Here is a 22231-nt window from a genome sequence, read left to right on the forward strand (position 1 = left end):
ACATAAACAAAGCGATAGAAGAGAGATAAAGAGACTTTCACAAGGAGTAGCAAGAGGCAGAGGGAGGCTCTGTTGGAGGAAAAGCTTGCTGGTGAACGGATTCAGTCAACAGCAATACTGAAATTGAAGGGAGTGGTGTTGCTGTTCTTTGAGGGAACAGAAGTTTCGGTTATGTAGGACACAAAGTGCACTTACTATATTGGGTACTTTTACAATTCTTTTCAAGCAAACGAGAAGTCATTTCCTCCCATTGATGCTTACCTAGTACTTACTCAGTGTGGTGTGATGAGGCTGGTTGAGGCAAGAGCAAGACAGGGACCACGGATTGAAGCTTTACTCTCGAGCACTGCAACAATCAAGGAATCATGATAGATGACCCATGAATTTTAATAGGAGCGGAGCCATTGCTTCTCCCTACAACTACAAACTTAGAGCTTGATACCGTGATATGTAGAGAAATGGTCTGTCGAACGATCTTCACCACTACCAGTACCAAAGCACTTGGAAGCATGGTGGCGAGTCCAGCCACATGAGAATTCAGAATGCCCAGGTGCTTTGCAGTTAAGATCCTGCCATTCCGTTCCTGTCAGGCTACAAACAGAAGATACAATCGAATACAATCGAATCAGTAAAAATGCTCCTCTCGTTCTACTGATTTATTGATTGGGTGTGGTTACGTATTGGCAGCTTGTGTAGAGACTTGGCCATAACCACTGGTTCGAATTTGATGCATCAAATCAAACTCTAAGAACATGATATAACCCTTCCTGTCCTAAACTTACTCATGCTTGGGCATGCGAGATTGACACTTCTCAAAGCGGAATGCTTCTCTAGTCAACATCAAAGCCTTGAAATACACTGATTCCCAATAAATACGATCGAAGTGAGTATATCAGAAAAGTGCAATTACCTCCTCTCCAAGTATCACTTCTTTTAGCATCTTCACCACGAAAATACACTTCATTCATGCATGGAAAATCATCAGGTATTGTGCATGTGCAGCATATGCCCTGTAACCGATGTTGCGTTTCCAGATATCGATAAAAGCGCATCAATAAGGGAAGAATGATGGAGAAGGAGGGAAGTATCGATGGAAGGGGAAGAGAAGAACAATATAGAAGAGATTTGGGGAGAGATAGGAATCTAGACGGGTGGGAAACACGATGTTGATGTGGAAGGAACGAAGCCTGAGTGAAGTGATGTTGAGACAGAAGCTAGGCGAGCGTTCGACTTTACTGATTAAGGACTAGTGAGAACTAGATAAGCATAATTGTCTTACACGTGACTTAGCTTTCTCCGTATGAACAACTTCGGCGAATCGGAGTGGAACAATATCGCTATTATTCTTGAACTTTTATTACTGTGCTCTTCTCAATCATGTCATATCTCCAACATGTATACTACAGTAGACATCAATTTGCACAGCGATTTGCGAATACTCGGGAACGACGTTGTATCTCAAAGTTTCTTCATTGACGTCAAGATGATTGATAGGCAGATGGCCGGTAAATTATGCTGAGTTCACCGAAAGAGGCAAACGCTAACTGAGGATAGAAACATGTACTTCCAATGTTTCCGGACTTTTGTCTTCGTCAAAGTGGATATTATCGTTCAATAGGACCGGCAATTTGATGCAATATCAAACACGCAAGGCTGTGAAACCTTTCTCCAGACTCCGTGTATCGCCTAGCTTCATTTCTCAAGATTGTATCCGAGAATCTCCTATGCGGATTGTCATTTGCTAGGTACTTCCTGAGCAAGATCTTTCAATGGTACGAAATACGTAAAGGGTCACATGCTTTTCAAGGAGTTCCCTGGATGCGCACGCAACGCAATCCGTTATATTGTGATTCAAGATTTTGTTACACCCTTGTTCACCCGCCGACTTGGTCAATTACAAAAATTCTTGACCACATGAAGATATCCCCACACGATGCTGAATGAATTTTGATAATCCAATATAGACCGTCGCAATTTCAGAAAAACACTTTTCGTTTCCAAATCGTCCCAGTCCGGCCAACATCGGAAATTACCCCTTTTAGCGAGAAAATAATCCACCAAAAACAATATTCTTTCATTGTCGAGCAAACGCAAAAACCGGAGAAAGCAAAGGAGATTGATTAGATGTATGTCATCTATCGAGTATCCTTTTGTGCTGGTAAAATTTGCACTCTTGTAACTTGAGAAACAGCACCATTGTTTGCTGGAAGACTCTCGGCCGTTGGGGACGTGGTTGTTGGAAACTCTGGGCTCTTTGGCTCCTTCACTATCCAACCGCTGTCAAAGTCGCTCAAAGCGACAATCTCCATCACTGTATAATACAAATTCCCATCTTGAATCTGTGGCACGAATATCTCCCTCGACATTCTAAGTTGAGATGCAGAAACGATGATTTCATCTCTGCCGCTCGCCTGACCGATATTAGCATGCATCGGCTCATGGCTGGCGATTGACATACCAAGCATTTTGCACACGATTCATTATTAACCCAGACCCAATTTTCGCAATTATACAATAACCAGTACTTACACCGGTACTTGTAGTATCCTCCACCAGATCCACTCATTGTGTTCTGAATATGTTTTTACTGACTGCTAACAGCAATATATCTTTCGGATTTGATTGCACTACCCGCTGGTAGGAGAGCGGCTCAAATGACAGGATGGCTACAACAGGGCAGCTTTTAACGACTTAATATGGCACCGAGAATGTAAATACTTGTTCTAATTCTCAGTATGGACTCTCAACCTGCAAATGAGGTTCAATAAAAGTATGAGTAAAATATCTACCTTTTGGCAGGAAAGAATTTGGATGAGTCAAGATATATAACTGATATCAAGACATCCAGGATCATGGAAAGTAGTAGGGCACTTTAGAGGCCAACAATACTTTAAATCTTCGAGGCAAATTACATGGATCAAAACGAAGTTTTCCCCGCTCAAATCTTATGAGAGTTACATGGAAAGTCAATGTTGCAGATTTGTGTCGGAATGCATGTGGTTTCTCCAATTATGATTCATGCAGACTTCACGGCTTTCGCAGCGCAGGAAGAAAACATCCGCTCGCATCTGCAGTAGGCCCAAATAGAGTCCTATACGTAATAATGTGGCTTTAGATTTCATTCCAGTGGCACTCATAATATTCGAGAAGTCGACGTATGATTCCCATATACTGAATCATCTGAAGTCCATGAACAGACAACAAGATCCATGCGACAGAGAAAAACAATCGAGGGCAAGACCCCACTTTTGAAAAGAATATCATATTTGACAACGGGCACGGATTCATTCATGATATATTTAAGCAGTCAATCTCGAATACGGAGTGTTTTCTGGTTGACTGTACCTCTGCGGTCGCTTGTTGAATCATCATCAGAATCGATGTAACATTCCACCTGTCAAACTTGCAGGCGCGCAAGACTTATGCAGCTAAGTTAATGCACCTATTACTGGCCCATACGCAGTTTACGCAATCAATCGCCCCATCTCGATGATATATGGGTGACTACTTCTATCTTTCGAGAGCCTTGCGCCGCAAATCAATTGGCGATTGTATCCATATCCGACTGGGGACATCATAGTTTCCTTCACGAAACACGGCATGTGCAGCTAAGATTAAAGACAATATAGACTGCATTGTTATTGTAATTATTGCTGACACATAAATGCAGATATGAATCTATAATCCAATATCCGCGGACGTCTGCAATGTGCTAGGATGTTCGGGTCGTTAGCGAAGGCTTCCCGGGTCAGCTTCCACACTTCCTGCCCGCCCTTGTGCCGTCGCAAGGATGATAATGGTACTTGATTTAGTGGCCGTTGCATTTGGACCGCTCCTGCATTCTCAGCCCCGTGGATAGGTAAACATCAATCCATCACATTTTTGTCAAAATTGAGTAGTTACACGTGGTGGAAAGCAAAAGTATGTTGCTCAAAATAATTCCGCTTTCTCTAGCTCGAGTATAGTACCTCAAGCCTCAAATATCTTCGGTGCAACTAATGTGTCTACATGGATATGAATACAGCAAATCTTTTGTGCACGCAACCTCGGAATTCATCAATACGGACTTTCAGCTCGGAGTCATCATTGTTGATACCGTGTCCCTACATTTAGCCTCCGCTTCCCCGAACAGTTCACTCTTGGCTTTGTTTCTTTAAATTCATATCATCACAGTCGTAACGAATAGTAGAGCAGTGGGATGTTCTCCGGCCAATGAAACCAAATTCTATGACCTTGCGTGGTACAAGCCTATAAAATAGCGTTGTGAGACGCTTCACGGTTTTGTGTGAGTTTTGATGCCTCTGATTCGTTACCGCAGAAATGGCTGAATAAAATGGCCCTGATTTAAGTGAGAAGATCTGGAAATTGAGCTTTCTACAGCGCGAACATATCTTCTTTTGCTCACGTACAGGACAAGGATCGGCAGCAGAACTCCAACTTTCAGTTGTTGAGCTAATTCACCAAATCGCTGTGCGAGCAGACAACGCACAAGCTCAATGATTATCATCGTTAGAATGCCATCGGAACAGTTGAATTTGAATGGCTTTCAAGAGACCTTGTGCTACGGAGTTGATATATGCACGTTAAAGTATATATTCAAGTAGAGCACTTTATGTTCTCAATCTGTCGACCTACATTGGCTGGGATGAAAGTCTCAAGCTTTTAAGCCGTTAGGTCTTAAATCTCAATTTTGCTTGTAGATTTTGCATTCTCGCGGGCCGGCAACTGATTCTTGCCGCGCGAGATCTTTGCTTCATCAGCCTGATTTTTTTCGAGGCCACTTCCAAAAACCTGGATTTCGATTGTTGAAATTCAAGCCATATTACACCGCGGCTGTCGTGCCCTCTATTACCACGATCGGTTTGATGATTGACTGCCAATTACCGAGATATCGGTGAAGCTTTGGACTACGTAGACATGTCTGTCTGTACCTTTGGAAACAACGGCAGTTAAAAAAGGCCCCGGGTCAATCTTCCGGTTTGTGGGTCTTACACGCCTACAGACGACGGTGTCACAGTGGATTGCATGCTTGAATTTTTTACAAGAATATCTGCATGATGTGCATACTGAATGTACGATTATATCGCATCCGCAAGTTCAACTGGCGCTTTCATATGCAAGATCAATTTCTTTATTAGTACCCATGCGATCGACTGAAAATCTTTCATAGCGAAGAAAGCAACTCAAGTACTTGGAATCAACCTCGATGCCATTAGATTAAATAAGGATCCAATATCTAATGTTGACAGCGATGGCCGTTATTTGACAGACCTCTAATCAACAAGCAGTCACAGAGGAGCTTCTCCGAAAGCTCGCTGTTGCTGAAAGCCTCTCGAAGGATCTTACTGTACAACAGCCACAGTGACATCTGTTATAAATCAAGGCATGAGTCTATGTCATCAAGACGGATCTCTGTTTTGAATGGTGCTATGTTGAACAACAGCTCTTGGACCTATCCATGCTGCGATCAAATCAATATCTGGAATTACATTACGCTATTCTCAACTGATGATTCCACAGATTGGCTATAGTTCAGGTTGCATTTTTCAATGGCCCCATGGATAGTTTCGCAAAGTGGCAACGCATCTGCGGAAAGACTTCTTCCTCGACAACCACTAAGATTCATCACCCTGAGATAAACATATTGGACATTGAATAGTCAATTTCAAGGCATTACACCAGAAGTCAATCTTTTCCACGGTCCTTAGAATGTCGCTCTTGGAACTATATTATCAGAAGTATGCTTCATCTTGCCTAATAATCGACTCTCTACCCAATCACAATTTTGCCACGATTATCAGTTCGCAGGCTTTGTTGCACCAGATATAAAAGTCGAACCTCTGTCAGCCTCTCAAAGCACCAACCGATAGTCTAGATCTGAACGGTGCTTGTTGAGGTATTTATCTAATAATAGTGTTCTCGGAGAATATTGACGCCACTTCGATATCAAACAAGGAATCTTTCCTGGTATCTTATTAGCCTAAATTCTCAATGCAGGAGACACACGTGCACAAAACAAATTCCATGCCTGTTGACCAATTTTCTTCGGGATTAAATGGATCTTTCGAATGAAACTCTCTACTCTTCTACTCTTCTACTCTTCTACTCTTCTACTCTTCTACTAATACTCAGGTATAGAGTACTTTTCACCTATGTTAGTATGGGGAACAGACAGAAGCAATGTTGACCGACTGTCTACCCTTTTGCAACAAAAATCGTATCCCGAAACAATGGACCAGCCAAAATACTACTTTAAAGCCACCTGCATGCTTGTGATGATGCAAGTGAACGGAACGGCGCGAAGTTGATCGAAGATGTAGTGCAAATGTCTTATGCAAATCTCCGCGGATATCCCAATTGGCTGCAAATGCATGTCATCAAAAATGGCATTGGTTTCTACTAGCTCATATCTATGAAACTCACTGCAAATACGGGGGAAAGTAAGCTTCAACATCGGAGGATGCCGAATCTTGGGGGACCGGAGACCACGTTTCCCTCCCATTCGACTTTTGTTTCTATCCAAACAGTTTCCAGGTTTCTTGAGAGAAAAGCTCGACTCTTTTATTGAAGTTTGATATTAGAACCTCAAGATGCATTATTAAAAGTAGATCTAAATTGAAGTTTTAAATGTTTATCCTGAGGTCGAAGTTTCTGCCACCTAGGATTGCCGTATTTCTTTCTTGTTTTTCATGGTAATTACTACTTGACAGACCTCCCCGCGTCAGTTTCATCTACTGGCACCATCACGCCACTCCCACGCCACTCCCACTCGACCCCTGAGCATCAAAATAGGGTCTCCCATCCTGCATGGATACTACACTTCGTATATTGTTCATATATCGTATATCGTATGTCATTTATAAATACAGCATTCTATAGTTCCGGCTTACATCTTTGTCTGAATGCAAGAATATGCAGGATATTACTTGACTTCCATTCATCAGTGACCTGAAAGTTTAGTCTTTTCTCAGAGAGTGTGATCTGTTAGATGGCCAGATTACTCTTTGGGCTCCAAGGGGCATCTGCGTATGATAATACCTGAGTCACATGAATGATATCACTCGGTCAAGGTAGGCAGAAGAGCTATGCCACCCATACATCTAGCGCGGTACCATGGCTCTAGATATCCATTACATATCTCAGGTTCTTCTTCGCTAGGGATAAGCACTCGAATGATACATTTCTCGTATCAATTGTTATGAGCAATCAATACCATACTCTCGGCAGATGATTCGTTGAAAGTTGCTGGCTGTCAATTCGTAAACCGAACTTGACAAAATGCGATATTTAGAATTTTGCCAATGCCCTTTTTGGCCCGAAGGGTATGCAAGGCATCAATTCGCATACACCAAATCACACTTTCCAATTTCATGCGACGTCGTGTCGGACATTTTGCCTAGTTACATTCCCACACGCTTCTTCCTCAAAAAATACTCTATGATGCATCATCACACCACACCACTTCACACCCTGCTCTACTCCACATTCTATGCGGATTTGACACTTCCTCCTTCCTAATTAGCATATTATTCCGATTGGAAATATCATACCAATCAAACGTTCGGAAAACTCGGCGTAAGGTTGAAGATTTCCCAGTGAAGTTACATTGCCAACTTTCACACACAGTGTTCTAGCCTTTCATTCCGATTCGAGCCCGAGCCTATTTACCGAGTGTTTTCCTGCTCCATTCGTTTGCGGGCCGGATATCGTCTTTGACAACAGTCTCGAAGTTCCTCCCAGTATTACCTTCTACTTTGTGTTTTGTTCTCCTTCACACTGCTTAGTTTGCACAGTCTCCCACATATCATCTTCAACTGCAGTCATGCATGTATGTGTTGATACATCCAGGGACCTTATACTTCATCAATTCATCCGATTCTTTTTGTGCTACTATTTTGTTTCCCATGGCTACCTTACACAATCACTTATGCTTACTTCTTTCGCGAGGTTTCTTCGATCGCTCATTTCTTGAAAACTTGAATACCCACCCTTTGTTCTCTTCCATCAAATTCCAATACATTTTGAAAACTCAGCAACCATTACCCGGACCGTAAACACGGTTTCTCGGATCTACAAATTACCTGAAGCTGGTAAAGGTTACTGTTCTTCCTTGGGACGTCAAAAAACATGCCAAGGCTGCTCCAATCGCCTAGGCTCTCTCACACCACCCTACACGAACGATGCTTCCGACGAACATCCGCGAAGCTAGCTTCTGCTTCTACGATCTCTTTCAGGGGGCATTCTCCCTTACCATCAACCTCGGATTGGACAATACATACATCATGGCTCTTCTTCTCGGACGTAAAAATGCTGCTGTGCCAGCACCTATAATATTTCGATTGCTACATATCTACTCCTCAATCTCGTAGCCCAATCCTCCCTCCCTCACACATCGATATATTTCCTGTCAGATGTATCTTGGCATTTCAGCCTTCGAGTCACATTTTCTCGCACCTCTTTGGTAATCAGATTCTCCGTGCAGACTGTCGTGTCTTCCTCGCCCCTTCACAAGCTAACTGATTTTTACCTTCTCAAGACGTAGTCTACTAAACCGGTTTTTATGATCCATCTATTTCAGTGTCACAAGTCCCTGCCATCTCGTATTCCGGATGATACCCGGATCAATATTCTATGGTGCCAATATACATTACAATTTGGACAACACAGACACTATTGTAATCCTGGTATCCAGTCCGGCTCGCCGTCAAAATGTGTTTATACGGGTTTGGACTTTACTTTGGGTTACTGATTCCCAGGGCCGAGGCTAGCTGATACTACAGGATTCGTTTATGGTAGTCCGTCGTGACATCTTAATTGCAAATGTCATTTTATCTTCGATATCTAATCTTTACCATGGTTCAAGTTATCCAAGCGGCTCACTGCTGAAGTGAGACAGTGGAAGATGCATACATACACCATCCATTATCTCGTATACTTCCGTGTTCAACTTCGCCTTCTGTCATCATGGATCTGTCATAAGTCTATAGCGAGTACACAGAATAGTCAAATTGTCTCATGCATACAAATAAAATGATCCATTCATCAAGATGCAAAACATTGATGGAGTAAAAGTTTCTGTATTTCTTCTCTTTCTCCTCATCATCCATCTATCGCATACGCATTTCCAGGTATAAGCAATTATTCCACGTCACCTCCATTTCCTTTTTGAGTGCCCTTAGACCATTCTGATACCTTTCAGTGAACTTTAAAGAGTTCATGCCTCAAGAATTGCCAGCCTCGTAATATTCGTAATGTCAAAAATGTACATCTAACCCAACTCCTAAGTGGCATCATTGAGCGCATGCTAATATCTTCCTTCTTCACCTCGGTTCGTTGACCTGAGTCGACGACTAGAGCACCATTGACGTACTAGAAACTAGTCACGACATCAGGAATGTATCCCGTGCTTGATGTTGTCGAATCAAAATGATTGGCATTTATCTACCACCCTTCATAGCCTGCTTCCTCTTAACTTTATCTTGAGCCCGCAATAAAGCTGTTTTAATTTCTCCTTTTCCGAATGTTTCAAGATCGTAGTAGGTTGGCGCAATGTCCTGGTATAAATTAGCTTATGTTCGATTCACATGACGATTCGAATTGCGGTCGAGGTAGTAAGCGAATGAGGAAATCAAGGGATAATCATACCAATAACCACTCCGGTCTAACAGCCGTGACGCTTCTCACATAGTTCTTTGTCGTGAGCACAAATTCATTGTACAACACCCACTCAGCATCCTGTTTCAACACGGTACTAGGATGCAATAAAACACTCTGGTCATCCTTGACCGTCTTGTAGGTCTTGCCCGTCGCTTCCTTCTTTGCAACTTGCATGAAGAACCCTGCTACGAGTGCACGACGAATATTAGTGTAGTAGGATTTGTCGTTGAAATCTGTAGATACGAGCTCGAGCTCTGATTTCTCCATGATGCGCTTAAGTTGTTGACGGACGTTATCAGCTGACTGCAGAGCTCGGAGAGAGAGGAAATGTTGGTGACACCAGCCTTTAGGATCGGATTGTGCGGCTTCTCCCTTGAAAGCGTGGTAAACGTTGAGCATGGTCAAGTGATCTCCGTCGGGGTGGGCGAAAAGATCTTTCATTTCATCGGCACGCTTTCTAGCCGAAGCAGGACGAACAAATATTTGAGGAACAGAAAGGAGGGCGGTCAGGGATAAGATTTCATTTGAGCAATAAAACTCTGGGGACGAGATAAGCATCACTGCAAGAGCAGGATCGAGAGGGAATTCTGAGGCGAGTTTTCCTAACTGTGTAAGGTTTCCATCATCGTCAAGACAGGCAAGGTAGTTGAGTTCCTCAAGAGCTCTCATGAGGGTTTCTGGAGCTGGAGGATCCATAAGATCAAAATGTACCAAATCGTCAATACCAAGCTTCTTCAATTCTAAAACAGTGTTGGCCAAATTCGATCGAAGAATTTCAGGGTAAGTTTGTTCGATAAGTTCCTTTTTGAATGCTGCTTCGGTATATAATCTGAAGCATTTACCGGGTCTAGTACGACCAGCACGACCTGCTCGTTGTTGTGCAGATGCTTTCGAAATAGGCGACACAAGAAGAGATTCGACTCTGATTCTAGGATTGTAGACCTTCTGTTTACTGAAACCGGGATCAACCACATACACGATACCATCAATGGTCAAAGAGGTTTCCGCAATGTTTGTTCCCACAATGACTTTTCGTCCTGGACGTCCACCGGGTCTTAATGGCTGTGGTGCTGGCTCGAAAATTCTTTGTTGTTGTGCCGGGGGCAATGTACCGTACAGTGGATACACCTTTAATGGACCAGCATCTGCTTCTCTAATCATCTCATCTGCCTCTAAAGATATCTTTCGGCACGCATCTTCAATTTCCTCTTCACCAGTCAAGAACAACAGAATATCTCCCTCGGCTTCGGTGGCGTGAATCTGCAAAACGGTTCGAAGTGCTGCCTCGACATAATCTCTCTCTGGCTCTGGGGTGTAAAAGATCTCGACTGGATGTGTTCTTCCAGGTACTGCCAAAAGTGGAGCATCATTGAAGTATTTCTGGAACTTTTGCGCATCAAGTGTAGCAGACATAATAACGATCTTGAGGTCTGGTCGTCTGAGCGCCACTTCCTTTAACAAACCCATCAAAATATCCGTGGCCAAAGTACGTTCGTGAGCTTCATCAAGAATGATGCAGCTATACCTCGTCAAATTATGATCATGCATGGCTTCTCTGAGAAGCATACCATCTGTCATATATTTAAGTATGGTTTTCGAACTCGTCACATCCTCGAAACGAATGCTGTATCCGACTTCGTCTCCTAGTTTGACGTCCATTTCGTTTGCCACACGCTGCGCCACCGACATAGCTGCTACTCGACGAGGTTGTGTACATGCGACAAGTTTGCCAGTCAGGTGAGGAAGATCATCGTAGAGAACGAATTGAGGAATTTGTGTTGTTTTACCAGAACCAGTCTCTCCGACGAAGACCAAAATTTGGGTCTTTTGGAACATATCAAGAAACTCTTGTCTGTTAAAATAGTTAGAAGCTGGTAGACAATTTGCCTGGAGAAAAGTAGAACCTCACCTTTGCTTGTGAACAGGCAAATCCCTTCTGGTCTTTAAGATATTGAAATACTGTTTCGAAAGAGGCTTTTCATTGAAAGGATTCGCAGGTCCATCTTCAGCTTCATGTGCCTGTGCAGCGGTTGTATGATGGCGTTTGAAGTTCGAAAGTCCAGATCCAGCACCATTTGAACCATTGCCCCAGCCATTACTTTCCTCCTCATACATATGCGCCAAATACGGATTCGTCTTGGGATCCATATCGTCGGTTCTCGCACGCTTTGCTCGAGACATTTCTACTTCTTCTGGACGACGGTCAGCCATTGTTGAACGCCAATCAAGGATTGTTTGTTGTTATATCTACTTCTCCAAGATTTGTTCACAAGGCTGATTAAAATTCACGCAAAAATATTGCAGATAGAAAAAGTTATCGATATGCTGTAGGGACATTGATTACGCTAGACTGATTCAAGTCACCGCCTTGACCACAGTGAGTATTATGTAAGCGAAATCGACCATGAATGCAGGGTACTTAAGATATCGCGAATCTGAAGGTGTCGCAACTTCGTAGCTATTACAAAATAGTCAATTTCTATCCAGAATTATAATCATGGCTGCACCATCTCCAGATCCCGCTATGGACCTCGTTCCTATCAAGCAAGAAGAAGAAACTGCTGAAAATGATGCTCCAGCGCAAGAACCCAAGCTTCCAACCAAAAAAGATATCTCACTCAAAGAGTTTCTTGGGAAGATGGATGATTACGCTCCAATCGTAAGATTTACTTGTTTCGCATTGTTTTATGATTTTGTTATCTAATCCTTGTCCGTAGATTCCTGATGCTGTGACAAACTATTACCTCACAAAAGCTGGTCTTCCACCCCCACCACAAACAGATGCGCGTTTGGCCCGTCTGCTTGCGCTTGCAACTCAAAAGTTCATCGCTGATATTGCGGCCGATGCTTATCAATATTCCCGCATTAGGTCTTCCAATTCTTCAAGTGCCAATAATCCCATGGGAAACTTGGGCGCTGCCGCTGGTTTCCCAATTCCAGGTCAGCAACCAGCTGGCGCAACAGGAGGAAAGGACCAGCAGGGACGTGGAGGACCTCTTGGTATCCAAAGACCTGGATTTGGTGGTGGTGGACAGGGAGGTAGTCAAAACCGAACGATTCTCACCATGGAAGACTTGGGTATGGCCGTTGGAGAATATGGCGTGAATGTAAAACGCGGGGAGTTCTATCGTTAAAATCGCAATATCATAAGGCATAATTTGGGAAGGTTTGGGGGATTCAATGGCGTTACAATTTACACGGAGTTTTGAAGAGGCACAAGGGCATACAGAGAACGACCCATCACGAAATTGTATAACGATTCTATATTTCAGGTACAGAAATCAAACAGATATTTATTCTCATTCGACCTATGTTTAACTCATTGTATATGGGTATTTGAGAGCTGGGCGCACGTCTTCTAGACACTGCCTCTTCGGTCGACCTTTTGATAATATCAAAAGCCATGCTGCCAATGTCAGAGAAGGTTCAATCCGTCTCTCAGCTGTGAAGCTACAACGATTCACACTCAGTAATGACTTTGTGATCTTCGACAAGGGCTTCTGGAAGTGAAGACACCCTTGGTTCTTCCAATGTATCCACTCTTCACCAGTTCATATGATACACCTGATGTGCAACACAATGCACACACGCCAAAGCCCAAAGACTCTTTTCCAACCCAGAACGCCATACCATGCCATACGGTGCTAAACACCCCGCATTTACTTGTTCTTACTCTGCTTATATGTAAATCGTTTTCTTGTTCTGACCGCAAAATTAGCCCCTCATTTCCCTCATCCAATTCCTTAGAACCTACGCCGAGAATTCCCCCAACTTATGTCCCACCATATCTTCAGTAATGGTCACCTCATTGTAAACCTTCCCATTGTGAATCTCAAAGGTTAAACCAACGAAATTAGGTAGAATAGTCGCAGATCTTGCTTGCGTTCTAATTGGCAATGTTCGAACACCCGGTACTGGTTTGACAATGGGGAGACTGGTGAGGAGGGGTGATTAGAGAAGTTATAGAATCTGCAAGGAATGTCTTACGGAACGATATTGGGGCCTAAATTATGTGTTAGAATTCCATGATTAAGTTTGAAGGCGTGAGTTAAAACGTACCTTTCCAGACCGACCGTGAAAGAAGAACTCTACTGGGAAACATTGTGTCGTTGGATTGATATCAAATTGTCTCGTCGCCAATTACGGCAAATCTTTCACGCACTGAACGGAAAAAGCCGCACCCTCAATACAATTTATAGATTGTAACGCCTGCTGTATCTCAATGCTATAAAACAACAAATATTATAGTTTGAGATCTAAAAATCGATTTTCTGAAAAATTAAAAGACCCTAATCGGTTTTATGAGAGTTTCAATTGAAAATAATTATTGGCTGATTTTAAATTGATTATTGAAAAGAGTAAATGTCTTTGGTGGGCGATTTACTTCGTCCCTTCGTTGTCGTTTGATAAATTTCCAAGTGCTCGCATTCTGCAGGGGTAACAAAACACGCTAATCCAGATCGCGTCTCCCAGATACTGCAGGCAACCAAAAACTTTAGATTCTGATAGTAACCGTAAATTCGTACGGAATACTACTTAAACTGTTAATATTTTCGTGTCTTTGATATTGATGATCCCTATTTAAGTGATTCTATCTTCTGCAATAAGTCGGAACAATCACAACCTTTCTGGAGAGCTTCCTTTGGAAGAAAATCGAGTGGCCAAAATGCCAACTTTCACAGGTAAGTTCTAATGTCTAATTAGGAAACAGTCAATTGACTTCTTTACAGCGGCAGATACGATTCGAATACTCATTGCCACAGATAGCCATGTGGGATACGCAGAGAATGATGCTGTGCGCAAGGACGACAGCTGGAGAAGCTTCGACGAAGTTATGCGTCTAGCAAAGGATCGAGATGTAGATATGGTCTTACTCGCAGGCGATCTCTTTCACTATAGTCAACCTTCCCGAAAAGCCATGTACCAAGTTATGCGATCACTACGAATGAATTGTCTAGGAGAGAAACCCTGCGAATTGGAATTACTCAGCGACGCAAACGATATCTTTGATGGTTCATTTAATCATGTCAATTATGAGGATCCAGATATTAATGTTGCTATACCAGTGTTTTCTATTCATGGCAATCATGATGATCCGGCTGGAGATGGAAATTACTGTGCTTTGGATTTACTACAAGCTTCCGGGTTGGTCAATTACTTTGGTCGAACCCCCGAAGCTGATCGCATTCAAATCAAACCAGTACTTTTGCAAAAAGGTCAAACGAAGCTAGCTTTGTATGGTATGAGTAACGTAAGAGACGAGCGTCTTTATCGTACATTCAGAGATGGTCATGTCAAATGGTTCAAACCAGGAGTACAACAAAAAGATTGGTTTAATCTCATGGCAGTTCATCAAAATCACCACGCTCACACAGAAACCTCCTATTTACCCGAAAACTTTCTTCCTGATTTCCTAGACTTAGTAGTCTGGGGTCACGAACATGAATGTCTTATTGATCCAACTTACAATCCCGAAAAGTCATTTCATGTCATGCAACCTGGATCATCAGTAGCTACATCCTTAGTTCCTGGTGAAGCTGTCCCAAAACATGTTGCTATCGCCAGCATCACAGGTCGTGAATTCAAGATCGAGAAGATTCGTCTCAAGTCTGTACGACCATTCATTACAAAAGAAGTTGTCCTCGCTACAGACAAGCGAACTAAACATCTCGCAAAAGTAAAGGATAATCGCACAAAACTCACCAAAGAACTTATGACCATTGTGGATGAGCTCATAGATCAAGCACGCGCTGAATGGATTTCCCTTCAAGATGAACCAGAAGAAGAACTCGACGATATTCCCCTCCCTCTCGTTCGTCTCAAGGTTGAATTCACTCCACCAGAAGGCGGTAAATTCGACTGCGAAAATCCTCAACGTTTCTCCAGTCGTTTCATCAACCGCGTCGCAAACATCAAAGATGTCATCCAATACCATCGCAAAAAAGCCGGCGCAACCCGTAAATCCGCCACCGAAATCGATCTCCCAGAAGAAGGAACTCTCGCTCAAGTTGCCGGTTTCGACGACGTAAAAGTCGAACTCCTTGTAAAAGAATTTCTCGAAAAACAATCCCTTCAAGTCCTCCCCACAACCCCCTTTGGCGACGCTGTAGGTCAGTTTGTTGATAAGGATGATCGTCACGCCATGGAAATCTTTGTTCAAAAGTCCCTCAAAGCTCAAGTCGAAGAACTCATCAAACAAGCCAACGGCGCAGACAACGAAGTCGGAGACGAAGATGAATATCTCAACGCTGCCATGGAAAAGTTTCGCGCTCAACAAGAAGCACTTGCCGCCCGCTCAGGAACCAAGTCCAAAAAACCTGCCAAGAAACTCAAACCTAAACCCAGACCCGCAGATTTCGACTCGGACCTCGATGGAGAATGGGGTGAAAAAGTCGAGCATTGTGAAACGGATAACGGGGAAAACAATGATGATGATAGTGACAATGCACCACCTGCTCCCCCGCCCAAACGCGGAAACGGTAACGGCAACGGAAAGAACACAAGCGGATTCATCATCAGCGACGATGACTCCGATGATCCATTCGCTGAAGTCGTAGAAGAAGCACCTAAACCCACTACCACCACCAGAAAAACGCCCGCCAAACGAGCCCCAGCCAAGAAACCCGCAGCACCCAAAAAAACACCCGCCAAACCAACCACCACAGCAAGAGGTAGAAAAAAGATCCCCGAGCCCGAACCAAGCGATGACGAAGACGAAGATGTAGAAATGGAAGAACCACCTGCGCCTACGCCAGCAGCCAAACCAAAGAGTCAACCTAAGAGAGCGGCTGCGGCGCGCGGAAGACAAACTCAAACACAGTTGACTTTTTCGCAGCCGAGTCAGGCGACGGGAAGAGGAGGAGGAGGAGTAGGGAGAAAAAAACAGGTGGTTGAGTTGAGTGATGATGAGATTAGTGAGGATGATGAGGATGATGCGTTTCAGCCTATGAGTGCGGTTAGTTCGGGGAGGGCGAGACGGAGATAGTTGGTTGGATGGATGGGGTTGTGCGTGGGTGTGAGTTTCCGTGACTGGAAGACGGAAAAATGATGAATGAAAGGAAACGAAAGAAATATGTTTCATGGAATATTTACGGATCTGTTGGTATTTCTTCGAGAGAAAAAAAATGTGGCAAGAGATCACTAGAATGAGAAGTAAGTGTACGTGCATATTACGAAGTTACGAGATAATGATAATATCAATTGCTTTGGATCTGAATAATATTGCATTCAATTCAATAGCTTCTATGGACGATAGCTTGCATGAATGAACGGGTTGCTATATACACCTATGTTGCAATATTGCAATGTAGTCATGTGCTCAAATATGGGATGGAATTATTAATTGCAAATGTCGTGAGAATTTAGCATTGCAAATAAATAAAGAAGTAAATATGTAAATAAATAGCAAGGACAATAACAATAACAATGCCTTTCTATGCTATCCATAACTCGCACTTCCTGCTCGTTATATTTTCATATCGTGAGAAGATGAGGTCGTGGGTCAAGGGGAAAGCGGTCACGCAATGAATGTCATGATGTAATGTGGGAGGAGAGTACATCAATGAGAGATACGATGCGTGGGTTTCACTTTCCTCCATCAGACCTCAGATCGAATCGAAGAATTTGAACTAACTGCATATACTGATCGGATACAGAAATTGAGAGCTCCAAGTTTTCGTACATCAGTGGAGCATATCGGATACCATTGGTCTCGAGACTTATAAATGTGTTCAATTGTAGTCCGTTATATAGACGTATGCACAAATTATTCGCGCTCATCTCAATTCAAATATTGGGGCCTCTTTCTTCTGAAGCTGGCGGTAGTAAGTTTTGATACAACTCGTCACGATCCTAGTATCATATTCCCCCAAAAAGAAACCCATATAGTAAACCAAATTCCCAGAAACATTCAAAACATTCAAAATCTCCTAAAACAAATACTACACAAACTACAAGAACTAAACATCCCCGACATCAACCCACAGACTAATCTTCCACCCCTTCAACTCTGCTCGGCATCATAGTAACTTCCACTTCCTCCACTCCCGTCACGGCCTGCCTCGCCCTATACTCCCGCAAAAGCGCAGCCACCTCTTCATGACCTTCCATCTCCGCAGCTTCAATGGCAGAAGGATAAAATCTTCCCTCAATACCACGCTTATGAGCCAGCATCGAATGAATCATAATTGCTGTCCCCCGCTCAACATCCGCGCCAGCGTTAAGCAGTAATTCCACGATTTCGATGTTTCCCCGAGCCGCCGCAAAAACCAAAGGAGACGACTGCTCTCTCCCCCTAAATTTTGACGGCGTGATTCGTGCACCATTCTTGAGCAGCAATTGAACCACAGATTTGCTAGATAGCGCGGCGGCAATGAACAAGGGTGTCCCAAGCTCTATATTCATGTTGACGTCGGCGCCGTGATCAATCAAACTTTGGACCACACGCTCATTTGTAGAAATGATACCTGCAAACAATACAGTGATTTCGATGTCCCTGGTAAACCAGCCTTTGTGAATCGGCCTTCTTTCTGACCAGGTATAGCCCCCATATCTTCCTCGCGGCAAAGTATATTTGTTAAACCATGGGATGGCTCCTCGACAGCTATCAATATCATGCGTCTCATTCATCATAAGTTCCATGGATTTAATTTTTGCGTATAGCGCTGCGAACACTATTGGTGAACCCTCATCATGAGCTTCTGGCTCGGTATGGAGTGGATGATTGAGTAGCAACCGAACTAGATCGACTTCATCTGACTTAAAGCTGACGTATTCGACTAGCAGATCATTCATAACCTTACGAGGCAGCGGCTCCGTCTTCAACAAAAGCAATTTCAACATAAGCTCCGCTTCGCAAGAATCTGTATGTGAACTCTCGCTAAGGGAGTCTAGAACGTATGATAAACATGATCTGGCATTGTTCATGAACCATAGATCAAATTTGTAGGTTGAACTAGCTCCAAATTCCAGCAAAATTTCTACGATCTCAGCGAAACGACACTCCACAGCAACTTTTAAGGCTGATTCCAGATATCCTTCCACGACAGGTCGCACTGCTGATTCAAGGAGCAATCTGACTATTTCAGTTTTGTGAGCATGTACTGCCGTTTCTAGTGCGCTAATTATAGTGTACTTATTTCTTTCGTCTGCCACCTGGTTTTCTAACAAGAGTCGGACGATCGGAAGGTCACCGACTTCCACTGCAGAATCAAGAGGTAAATATCTCACCAAATACGGGTGGTACCCTAAACTTGCATCGGCGCCCTTCTGGAGGAGTAACTCCACCTAGAACAAGGTTTATTTCAAGATAAAACAACGCTTATCGCGGGAGAAACGATGAACTCAAACATACCATTTCAAAAGATTTATTTTCGACTGCAAACGACAAAGCTGTTCCTAAAAGGCCGCAGTAATTCAACTCTTTCTCTTGGAAATTTAAAGTTGAAGCAATATACTTGCCAACTTCATGAAGATTAAAGAATGAAGCTATCATTAAAGGCGTTACCCCTGCTTTTAATTTTCGATTCAAACGGTAGCAATCACCCATTTCCATGCTCACCCGGTAGTAACTCTTTGGGTTCCAGCCCATAACTCGAAGCCAGATTATGCGTCGAGTAGATATGGAGCATAGTTCGACGATAACAACGGGGTCAACGGTGCTAGGTACACGTTTATAGTGAACCATCCAATTCTTCCCCCAATAATCAATCAGATTATTGGGTACATTCGTCGCAGGGATGGAGCCATGCTCGTCTTCTGGGTAACCAGAATCACTCCAAGCATTGAGATCGCTCAGATATAAATAAGAGATGCAAATTTGAGCCAAAATCTTCTGTGTTTCTTGCGGCTCAAGACAATATCTCCATTTACCCGGAAACTTTCTTCCAGATTCAGTTGCGACGAGAAATTCTTTCGCTGTCTGATGTATGAGGTACACTTTCGAGTCCACAAATTGTATGAATAGACCACAGAGGTTACGAAGCATTCCTGGATAGCGCTCACTATTTTCTAACTGTATGTCGTCAAAACTCTGGGTACCATCGTAACATATCTGAATGTTCATAGCTACGTTTACTTCATCCGTACTTAACGGACGCTCTGCACCAACAATTATATGAAGTAATTTTTCGGTCTCTGCTCGATAAGGACTCTTGTCTAGAATTTCTTCGTATCTGAGGCGGGTTTGATCAGTATTGGTAGTCTATTGCTTCCACTGGAGTGTTGATGGATATAGAACACAACCATTCTACTTACATTTTCTCCACAGTCTTGGGCAGTGATCGCAAGCTTTCATCTATCTTCCTAGACTCCCCACTACTCTCGATTCTTTTTCGAATAACGTCCATGATAAGGTGCAACCAAAGGTAAGTTCTGTGTTCCATCTCTCGTAGACGAGTTATGATATAACTTTTAACATTCTCATCCAAGTCCAACTGCTGAACCTCGTGGTTGATGACCAGGTTGATTTCCCTCGAGATAGTTTCAGATTCCATTTCCCCAGCTATGCGAATTACAGGAAAATTATGATGCAATCCTGTGAATATTCGTTCGATTTGAGAGTAAGGACGACTAGTGACAACAAATCGCATATGACATTCTGGCCTGAATAAAAGTTTGTGCATTCTCTGTACAAACGATTTTCTTGAGTTATTTTCAGACTCGCATTCATCCAAGGCGTCCACTATACAGACAATATCTCCAGCGGCTTGGTCAGTAGCGATAGCTTCTAGAATATCCCACATGTCATCATGCAGATTACAAAGCTCGCTTTTATTTTTGTTCCACTTGGCCATGGCATGTTTTAGAAGACTACCGTTAGACAAAAATATCTGATGAAGCAAAGCCGCAACTGCTTTTGTAATGCTGCATTGTTCAGGCGATGAATCCTTGAAGAAGAAGTAACATATGATTGTGGCGGAAGAAAAGCTCACTAGCTTTTCTTTGTAAAAGGCTTTCGACAGGACGGACTTCCCACAGCCTGGATCAGCTGAGATCCAAAGTAGACCCGCGCTCTTCTTGTCCCTCCAATCAGTAAATGCCTGCGATGCTAAAAGCCATTCGCAAGTGCCCGGGACTCGATCTGGATTACGCTTTTGCTGTATTTCGTAAAGATTAGCCGAACGAAAAGCTTGCAGACAATCCATTTCCTCCCTGGTTCTTTCGCGTTGCTGATATTCTATTCCAATATCAATAACGGCCTGATATGTATGACTTGAAACTTTAAGGAGCTCCGATCTGAATTAAAATCAGCCCATCATCTTTTTGGATGTGTACCTGAGGACTTGCCCAATGGTATGAAGCTCTGCCAGTTTGCTATTGCATTCCTTCGACAACCTACTACAACGATCGCTATCAGTCGCCTGGGCTATACCCCAACATCGCCCTTCTATGCGTAAGACATCGTGATGCATGGCTTCCCACTTATCGGTTTGGAAAACTTTCCGCAAATAGCCTTTGATCGTGGATCGATTTAATTGACATACAACCTCGGCCTGAAAACTAAGTATCTTGGTATATAAGTCGATGATCCCACTGGACAACATAGTAGCCGTGGTAGCAATTGTTGAATCCGAACTTTTAGTTGCACAAATGCTCTCCACTAGACTATACTTGTGGATAAGGAAGGGTAGTTCCTCAAGACCTTTGCGACAAGCTTCATCTTGTTGAGAGGGATTGAGGAGAAGCTGGCCCTCTGTTAGCAAACCATAAGCATCGGAAGTCATGAAAGAAAAATAAGAAAAGGTAGAGACTAAGCTCTGAGTAGGCAAAAACATACCGGAAGAAAAAGACAGACACCTGCCCAAGCTACTGCTCCATGAGGTTCGGCACTTACAACAGACCCCACGAAATCTTTAGCCAGGCCTACAATCTCAATCGTCTTCTCAAAAACTTTATTGGCTCTGCCACTTGGGGAATTCATGGTTTCGAGGCTATTTTGGCACACTTTGAGAAGCATCGCTGGATTCGCTAAGCATTGTGCGGACTCGTCGGGGTGGTGCTCATTGTTCTTGTCTGCTTCGCGACATATAATGATTGAGTATTGTTCATACTACGTTTAGCAAAGTTAGCTGGTCAGAAATGCTTTTCGAGATGAAGTAATGAAGTTACATACCAGTTCTGGATCATCAGCCTTGAGCTTCTCCGAAGCTTGGAACCAAAGATCGTTCTCATTTGAGAGCTGCAAATCATTCGTGGTAGTCGTCAATGACCCTGTCATCAAGCAGGCTGAATCATCGTGTATAGGCTCCTGTATTTGCTCGCCAGCTGCTTTTTTGCCACTCTGAATTACAGATTCACCACTCTTCCTATCAGAAACTGCTCCAGAACCCGTTATATCAACACTCGATTCGGACTGAACAGGCTCTTGCAGAAGATCAGAGCGATTCTTAAGATTTGCTTTGATCGAGCGAAAGCCTCGTTTGAATCTCTTGCCGATGGGCATAGCTGCTTATTTAATGATTGATAAAAAATCAGCAAATACTACAAACCATCACAAAAACGTAGTTTCAAACCGAAAGGACAAAAACAAAAAGATAAAGACGAACTCGACAAGGCTCTCCCGTACCACCCACCA

The 22231-nt window shown here is 43.2% G+C and overlaps 7 protein-coding genes across 7 annotated transcripts; 3 read left to right on the forward strand and 4 right to left on the reverse strand.

Moving 5' to 3' along the window:
* Window positions 1–1393: 1393 nt before the first annotated feature.
* EAE98_007104 (uncharacterized protein) lies at window positions 1394–1745 on the forward strand (the record flags this gene model as incomplete). The annotated part of the gene is made up of 2 exons (XM_038954727.1): window positions 1394–1505; window positions 1555–1745. The coding sequence occupies 2 exons, from the start codon at window positions 1394–1396 to the stop codon at window positions 1743–1745; spliced, it is 303 nt and encodes a 100-aa protein (XP_038808869.1).
* A 193-nt stretch (window positions 1746–1938) lies between these two features.
* Window positions 1939–2853, reverse strand: EAE98_007105 (uncharacterized protein). Its single transcript, XM_038954728.1, has 2 exons — window positions 2459–2853; window positions 1939–2411 (listed from the first exon to the last, which is right to left on the reverse strand). Exons 1-2 carry the CDS (start codon window positions 2564–2566, stop codon window positions 2136–2138), a joined length of 384 nt encoding a protein of 127 aa, XP_038808870.1. The 5' UTR covers window positions 2567–2853; the 3' UTR covers window positions 1939–2135.
* A 6584-nt stretch (window positions 2854–9437) lies between these two features.
* On the reverse strand, window positions 9438–11868 carry EAE98_007106 (uncharacterized protein; the record flags this gene model as incomplete). Its single annotated transcript, XM_038954729.1, has 3 exons — window positions 9438–9554; window positions 9646–11509; window positions 11567–11868. 3 exons carry the CDS (start codon window positions 11866–11868, stop codon window positions 9438–9440), a joined length of 2283 nt encoding a protein of 760 aa, XP_038808871.1.
* A 286-nt stretch (window positions 11869–12154) lies between these two features.
* Window positions 12155–12791, forward strand: EAE98_007107 (uncharacterized protein; the record flags this gene model as incomplete). The annotated part of the gene is made up of 2 exons (XM_038954730.1): window positions 12155–12316; window positions 12375–12791. 2 exons carry the CDS (start codon window positions 12155–12157, stop codon window positions 12789–12791), a joined length of 579 nt encoding a protein of 192 aa, XP_038808872.1.
* Window positions 12792–13316: 525 nt separating this feature from the next.
* On the reverse strand, window positions 13317–13759 carry EAE98_007108 (uncharacterized protein; the record flags this gene model as incomplete). Its single annotated transcript, XM_038954731.1, has 4 exons — window positions 13317–13359; window positions 13412–13591; window positions 13645–13660; window positions 13717–13759. The coding sequence occupies 4 exons, from the start codon at window positions 13757–13759 to the stop codon at window positions 13317–13319; spliced, it is 282 nt and encodes a 93-aa protein (XP_038808873.1).
* Window positions 13760–14323: 564 nt separating this feature from the next.
* EAE98_007109 (uncharacterized protein) lies at window positions 14324–16642 on the forward strand (the record flags this gene model as incomplete). The annotated part of the gene is made up of 2 exons (XM_038954732.1): window positions 14324–14339; window positions 14388–16642. The coding sequence occupies 2 exons, from the start codon at window positions 14324–14326 to the stop codon at window positions 16640–16642; spliced, it is 2271 nt and encodes a 756-aa protein (XP_038808874.1).
* A 1001-nt stretch (window positions 16643–17643) lies between these two features.
* Window positions 17644–22099, reverse strand: EAE98_007110 (uncharacterized protein; the record flags this gene model as incomplete). Its single annotated transcript, XM_038954733.1, has 6 exons — window positions 17644–18942; window positions 19010–19829; window positions 19912–20892; window positions 20944–21341; window positions 21434–21706; window positions 21770–22099. The coding sequence occupies 6 exons, from the start codon at window positions 22097–22099 to the stop codon at window positions 17644–17646; spliced, it is 4101 nt and encodes a 1366-aa protein (XP_038808875.1).
* Between the last annotated feature and the right edge of the window lie 132 nt (window positions 22100–22231).

The sequence above is a fragment of the Botrytis deweyae genome, assembly GCF_014898535.1.
Source record: "Botrytis deweyae strain B1 chromosome Unknown BDEW_016, whole genome shotgun sequence".
NCBI lineage: Eukaryota > Fungi > Ascomycota > Leotiomycetes > Helotiales > Sclerotiniaceae > Botrytis > Botrytis deweyae.